The 7999-nt window shown below is 41.1% G+C and overlaps 1 protein-coding gene across 1 annotated transcript; it reads left to right on the top strand.

Annotated features, from left to right (window-relative positions):
* Positions 1 to 833: 833 nt before the first annotated feature.
* On the top strand, positions 834 to 4188 carry LOC311047922 (uncharacterized protein; the record flags this gene model as incomplete). The annotated part of the gene is made up of 5 exons (XM_084060874.1): positions 834 to 992; positions 1204 to 1388; positions 2006 to 2151; positions 2470 to 2736; positions 4006 to 4188. The coding sequence occupies 4 exons, from the start codon at positions 834 to 836 to the stop codon at positions 2685 to 2687; spliced, it is 708 nt and encodes a 235-aa protein (XP_083917000.1). The 3' UTR covers positions 2688 to 2736; positions 4006 to 4188.
* Between the last annotated feature and the right edge of the window lie 3811 nt (positions 4189 to 7999).

Genomic DNA, 7999 nt, shown 5'->3' on the forward strand with positions numbered 1-7999 from the left:
TTTCAATGAAGTTGACAGACCTAGAGTTGGCCTATAGATGTTTGGCTACCTTAAACAAATACAGGTCCAGATGTTTTAGCTATATTATAAAATAATTGGAGAGAGTGCTTCGCCGTGCGCGCAAGGCGCTCCATGGTCGGAATATTAGGATGTAGTAATTATGGGTAAATAGCATGACACTCAGCCTGAATTTTCATTTCGTTTCACTCCATTATTCAGTCTGAAAGCCCTCTCAATGCAGCCGATTGCTGAGATGGGGGCGTGGCCAAAGTTTTTTTTTTCAAAGACTTTTTGGCGATTGGTTCATACTGGATTATCCCGATCCCGATTCGTCGATCAGATTTTCAACCGAGGCTGAGACCTCCTATGAGAGCGTCACCAGACCAGAATCGCCTGAACATATTTTTTTAATGGACGTGGCTAGCGATTCACGGGCTGGAGCCAGGCTAGGTTTGAAATGGCATGGTCGGAACATTAGGATGTCGGGATTATTGGTTTAATATGGATGGTCGGGAAAATGGCATGTCGGACCTATGGGATGTCGGTAATATGGGTAGTTGATGATGGGAGGTCGGACTATGGAGAGGTCGGGATTATGGTTGGACCCCCTTAATAGCAGTTATTGTAAATAATTTGTAAGCCCGGTGAACATGACCACGCGGGAGAGGCGGATTTGGTTGCCACCACGGCTATAATTGAGCGGATGCTCAACCTGGTGGCAGCCGATCCAACTATCCCCGTAAAACCGGATAGTTGCCCAAACCGCTCTGATCCAACACGTGCCCCCCTTCGAAGCCGTGAAAGCGCGTCTGGAGAGACGGCGGGCCAGGCTCATGCCTCCCATCACCCGCAGAGTAGAGGACGTCGACGTGCAGGGGGAATGGGCCGTTACTTGGGGAGGGGAAGACTTCCTCAGTAAAACTAACAGGCAGCATGGCTTTTTGGTTTTTGGGACGGATGAGAACGTCCAGAAACTCAGTGAATGTGACCAGGTGAGAACCCCTCTTCAATAAAACGTTGTGTCAGTCAGTGAAATGAAATGTAGCCAATAAGCCAAATCATTAATTGAAATATGCATGATTATCAATGCTTGATCAAGCTAAAGGTGCTGGGCCTGAATATTTGTAATAAGGGTTTTCCGCAATAATATGACACAGGTCTAGTTTATATCAGTATGAATAAAATGCATTTTGAATGTTTTAGATATACATGGACGCCACGTTCAAGACATGTCCGAGGCCGTACTACCAGTTTGCCACAATACATGGCCTCTACGTGGGCAGGGTCGTCCCCTTCATTATGATTCTAATGAGCGGCAAGACAGAGGATATGTACCGCTCTGTCCTCCGTCATGTTAAGAGGAGGGTCGAGCGGGTCACTGAAGAACGGTAAATGTGTGTGTGTGTGTGTGTGTGTGTGTGTGTGTGTGTGTGTGTGTGTGTGTGTGTGTGTGTGTGTGTGTGTGTGTGTGTGTGTGTGTGTGTGTGTGTGTGTGTCTCAGAGGCAAATATTGTACTTTTACTCCACTACAATTATTTGAAGACGTATTAGTTACTAGTTACTTTTCAGATATATAGCCTAAATGATTAAATTACGAAACATGCATTAACCACTTTAGCCCTATTTAATTTATACCTATTTGAAAATAGCAGATCTACAAGTTTATAACACGCAACACATTGTGAACTTGTAGATCTGCTATTTTCAAATAGTTTAGAACTTTTACTTTTGTACTTTGAGTACATTTTGATGCCAATACCTTTGTACTTTTACTCAAGTACATTTTGAATTCTGGACTTTTACTTGTAACAGAGTATTTCAAGATTGCAGTATTGGTACTTTCACGTAAATAATTTGAGTACTTTTTCCACCACTGCTCGACACTCACTGTATCATATGTCACTGGTCACTGCACCTTGCTTTTTTATATTTTAACACCTGTCTGTCTGTCTGTCTGTCTATCTGTCTGTCTGTCTGTCTGTCCATCCCCCCCTTGATGTACAAGATGGAGCCCTGCCCAAGTCCTGACGGACTATGAAATGGGCATGATGAATGCCTTCAGGGAGGAGCTGCCAGACACACGTATCACTGGGTGTTTTTTCCACCTGTGCCAGAGCATGTGGCGTAAGGTGCAAGAACTTGGCCTGGCAGGTCAGTGTTGCATGCTGTTTTAAGTTAGCAGACCACAACAAAAAGTAATTGTGTGATTTCTTCACAGGATAAAGAACTAAATATTAAAATGTATAGGTGCTGTAGTTTAAATAAATCAATAAATAAATACATATTTTAATTTCATAATAATAATATGCAGATGTATAGGGTCATGTAGACAATTATAATTGTTATAATAATATACATTCATGGGTAGAAGCTTTTTTTATTTTGTAAAATAAATTACTATATTGAGTGTTGAGTGCTTATGAAATGAGTAGTTTAAGTAACTTTTATTTCTTCACTCAACTTTTGCAGGTCCATACAGGCGGGACAGGCACCTGAGAGCCTGGTTCAGGAAGGCGATGGCAACCGGCTACCTCCCTCTCCTTATCCTGAGGCAGAACTTCAGGGCCTTTTCTACAAACAGAGAGACCCGCCGCCAGCTCCGCCGCTACCCCGCGATAGGTGATTTGATCACCTACATGGAGGACACGTACGTGGGGGAGCGGGCACTGTTCCCACCGGCAGTCTGATGTGTCCATGGCCGGAACTCTGACAACCGCAGCAACAACGCGGTGGAGGGTAAGAACTTAGATTTATTAAGGTTTCGAGAGCCTGTAAGGCTTCGAAGCCTTATTGCATTCCTTGGCTTTCACTATTATTATTCTTCCGCCGCTTTTGCCAGTTCTGGCCTAACCGCGTGGTCACTTTTTACGAAACTTGGCAATATGGTAGAGGGCTATGCCAAACGGCGAAAACCCGAAACTCACAACCATTGGCCAAAGGGTGGCGCTGTAGCACTCAATTGAAAATGCCAACTTTGAACAGGTACAGCTCATGCCCTGTTTGACCTACAGCCATGAAACTTTGATACACACATGCGTCTCCTCATGCCTAACTTTCACTGTTTGACTTTTGACCTCTGACCTTTAGATCTCCCACCATTTCGAATTCTATGAAAAGCAGTAAAAAGCAGTAAAAATCAAACTCCTCCTGGGATTTTTCAGCAATCTGTACGAAACTGTCTACACATGAACTTTGGACCAATGCCGACAGAACTAAGCAAGCGGATTTTCCATAAGTGAAAACGTTAAGCTTTTATAAGCCAATGAAAATTGCAGCTTTTATGACAATTATTCATCTGCCCCTAACACATACATGCAGACTCACATTTGTTTGACACTTTGCAATATTGTAGAGGGTCATTCCAAGTATCACTGAAACCAATCTTACTCCAATTGGTCAAAGGGGGGCGCTATAGCATTTTTTTGAAAATGCAAACTTTAAACAGGCAAAAGTCATGCCTCGTTTGGCCGACAGCCGTTAAACCTGCTTACACATGTGCCTTGACTCATGAGGAACACATGTATCACTTTGACCAGTAAGCTCTGCCCTTAGATTGTCTGCAATTTTGAGCAGTTTGAAAAACATTTAAATACAGGATTTCTGAGCAATTTGCATGAAAGTGTGTCATGTGTGTGAACTCCCTTTTCACTAGTTCAGGTCTGTTGGCCCAATAGCTTGATCGCTTAATCATCTGCCTTGAAACCACAGGGTCGCCGGTTCAAATCCCACGCCATGCAGACTTCAACTCAATTGCATTGCACACAACTCTCTCTCTCTCTCTCTCTCTCTCTCTCTCTCTCTCTCTCTCTCTCTCAACCGCTTATTGCTGCTTGCAGCTATATTTTATTATTAGTATTATTATGATTATCATTAGAAGTTTCTTATTCCAAATCTGTTGTATTTGCTTCAATATCTCTGAGCAACGTGGGAATTAAATGTAAATGGGCCATGTGCCATGTGTCCTGCATGTATCCTATAGTTCTTATAAATCTATGATTATTTCAGGTTTCCATCACAGATGGAATGTCCGGGTAGATAGGCGCCACCCGTCCATCTGGGTGTTCATCCGAAAATTAAAGGATGAACAGAGGCTGGTGGAGACCGTTTGCGGCCACGTTGAACGCAGGGATCCACCACCTACCCAGCGAAGGAAGTGGCGCCGGTTGGAGGAGAGGTTTGAGAGTTTATTCATACTAAGAACAAATAAATAATAAAAGGCTGTAGGCATGGCATGGGATCCAAGGAGTAGGTTGAGGCTTTGGCCTAAACTCAGCTTAGGGAGCAGGGGGGGTGACGATGTGAAGCTGAAATACAGTGGACTGCATGGAGGCTTGTTATTATATAGCTCCATTAAGAACCTCTCACTCCGCTATCATCTCGGAGCTGTATAGCGGAGTGAGAGGTCCTTAATGGAGCTAGTTATTATAGAACGTATTCTGCACAACAAAAACGTGTTGCCTATTAAAATGTATTAATGCTACTATATTGATGTATTATTACTAATATTAATGAACAAATGATTTCCTCCAACAGGCTTAAGATGCTCCGGCGCCAGTACCGCCGTGGACAGAGAACGCTGGACCAGTACTGGCATGCTGTCCAGCACTGCATCCACAACTTTGTGTAGTCTGTCTGTCTGTCTGTCTGTCTGTCTGTCTTTCGAGTACATGTATCCTGCTGACCTATATTGACCAAGCCCAAGTGCTTTGATTTTTTTTTTTTGTTTCACTGTGGATATTTTTGTGTTTCATAGAGGCCTACTTTTATTTCTACGCCACTCGGTGAGGAAAATATTGTACTATTGTACATTGTGAGCTTGTAGCTCTTTTGATTTTATTTTTCTTCTGCAAGTGTTTTGAAGACTTGCAGAACCTGTTGTTGTTGTTGTTGTTTTTTGTTGCCGATGTGTGGAACAGGAACAGTAAAGTCCTTTATTGATACCGGACATTCTCGTAACAGAGTATTTCTTCATTGCAATATTGATACTTTTACTTAAGCAAAACTTTTCCCCCACTGTGCAAATCGTTCTGAAGCTGAAGGTATAGGGTTAATTTGGATATGTGGGCACCTTTTGAATGGGTTGAACCCAGGCACGGACTGGCAGATGTTTTTCGTTTGTAATAATCCATGCTAATTATTATTGAACCATTGTAGATGTTCATATTTCACGAATATACATAGGAACCTATTCTTTACTATTACTCCATTAATAGGTCACGTCAGTAGCTCAATTTTACGGCGATCTAGTCACAGTCCAAGTTTAATATCATAGCGCTCACTTGTCTATCAAATCATCTACACATTGCCTACATGCATAGCCTACGATTATTTGTTACACTTAATATACAGCTTCACACTCCACAGAGAAACACGTAAAACCAGCCACCAACAATTGCCCGCTGCTGGCAGTGTTGCCAGGTTCTATGAGAGAAACTAACAACCAGGTCTAGGAAAACAAGCCCAAAAGACGCGACTATGGGCCACATGAGCCCTTTAAACCTATTGTATACATCGGCTATGTGAAAATATATATAATATAATAATAATAATAATAATGATAATAATAATAATAAGGGTAATAATAATAATAATAATAATAATAATATTAATAATAATAGCATCAATTTGTTTATTGCACTGCACAGCATTTACGCACAGCCTCGTTTGATTTGAGACACAGTGTCCACTGTCCAGTCTGGTCTAATATCAAACCAAACCAGGCTGTCGGTGGACAGCTGTGCGCAATCTCATCTCATGGAGTCAATAGTAGGCTAATACTAGGCTGCTTTTAAATCTACAATGAAATGACAACGGATCTCCCTCCCATGCGCGTGTCGTTCTGCAATGATTTTTAATTCATTAGAGGCAGCAAATAAGCAACACATTTAACATATTAAGCTCAGATGATTCCAACCAGGAGGAAAGAGACGGGAAGACAGGAGAGAGGAGAGGGAGAGAGACGGTATAATGCTTTTTATTTTATTTTTGTTGCGTATCGATGTTGGGCTGATTTGACAATAGATCAGATGCAAGTGTCTCATTAATGCGCATGAGATGCTTTACCAAGTATGCCTACATTAATTCACATTCATTGTGATTATATAGTCGGAATGGCGATGTGTAACCGAGGACGCGAGGACGGGAGTACGGTAGTTGGAACGCACCGTTCTCGGTGACGTTCTCAGCTCGTCCACAGTGTGGATATGCTCAGAGCAGATCTACAAGCTAACAACGCATTGCTGAGTGACGCGGTGTTAGCTTGTAGATCTGTTTTTTTTGTACAACAGAGCATACATTTTACAATATAATTATAAACATAAGATATATTAACGTATATCTAGGTATATAAATGTTAAAACATTGTTTTTGTTCATTTCATGTATTTAGCCTACTCTTATAGACCTATCAGAAAAAAAACGTATAGAAATATTCCATTTGGTATTTATTTATTATGATACTGACCGATTGTGTAACAAATACATGACTTACAGACCCACCAGGGTATAACAGGATAGGTGGGCACAAGGGACATCTGGGCAACTCGATGTAAAATTGGCTATTTTGTCCAAAATGTTAAAAAATAAAATATTTGAAAAATGTTCTAAGGTAAAGTAGCCTATATATGATTATAACATGCTTAAACATTCTACAATCAAGGTCTAATATTTCTACAATTGCTACAAAACCTGTATATCCAGTCATTTGGGAGCATAAACGAGAAGTTGAAGGATAACGTCTGATAGTTTAGCTCCAATCGGAATATTAAGTTATTATACTATCACCTTTTACTATTGTTTTCTAGCTCCATTTGGAACCTCTCCCTCTGCTGTAGGCTATAGCTCCTATGAGGCTCCACAGTCACTTTCGTAAGGTGAATTCTAACGTTGACCGGGCCAGAATTTTAACCCCCCCGGGGGTTAAGCGGGCGAGGGGTCGCGCAACAACGGGTGATAAGTCTATTGAGAATTACCGAGCCATTCCAGGTGGAAAACGGAACGCTCGTCCCAAAACACACTGCCCCGTTTTTTCCGCGGACCGAGGCCGCCGGGTTAGACCCGGGGCAGGGTGTTTTTGGACGACGGTTCTTCTATTACATTTCTGAATGGAGAGAGGTGCCCGTCTCTGCGCAATGGAGAAAAGAACGGCCAATGTTTTCTTTTTGCTTGATATTGTTTTATGGTGAACAATCATGATCTGATACACATGAAAGACCCTTCACAGCTAATAGAGAATTTTTAATTTTAACACATTGACTGCCAGAGTTAAAACCTCGTTCATAGCTGCCCTTGCCAGCTATTTTGAGTATTCTGACCAATCTTCGCAGGCCCACAGAATACTTTGTGCTAGGACTATGAACACATGGAATATCTCAAATCGAAGAATAGAATCTCTACTTTTATCATGAAAAGAAAGTGAGTTGATAGCATGTTCCGTTTTTTAGCTAGAGGTAGTTGAATACAGCTCTTTTTCACCAAAAAAAGCTATTTTTCTCTAGAAAGAGAGTTATGGCCATTTTAGTGAAATGGACACATGCAGGCAGAAAAATCATTTCAAAAGTGATCTGACATTTATTTGCACCTTCAGTGACATCAGTCATCTCAAAAGTAGTAGTTTTATAAAAAATATATGCGTTTGAATTACCTTTTATGGTGCCGTTTATACCTATGCCCTTTACTGTTTCACTCCAAAGTGCAAGATTATTTCAGCTCATTCAAACTCAAGTTATATACATCAAATAACAATAAATAATAATTCAAAGTTCAACTTCAAAATGTCATATATAGAAATAGAAAATGTCAGAAAGGTTTCACAAAAAACAGACTCTCAAGCACTAAAGAGATTCGACCTGTTTATTTTAGCCTTCAGTGACACACATCTGTACATCAGACATCAGAGAAAAGTGCATTGTTTTTACACAGAAATGTATTACACTGTAACATTGTCCTAGTGACACCAGTCACCAGTTCACTTTCCATGTATTCACACATTATTTGATGTT

Source organism: Gymnoscopelus microlampas (genome assembly GCF_963454915.1).
Source record: "Gymnoscopelus microlampas genome assembly, chromosome: 6".
Classification (NCBI taxonomy): domain Eukaryota; kingdom Metazoa; phylum Chordata; class Actinopteri; order Myctophiformes; family Myctophidae; genus Gymnoscopelus; species Gymnoscopelus microlampas.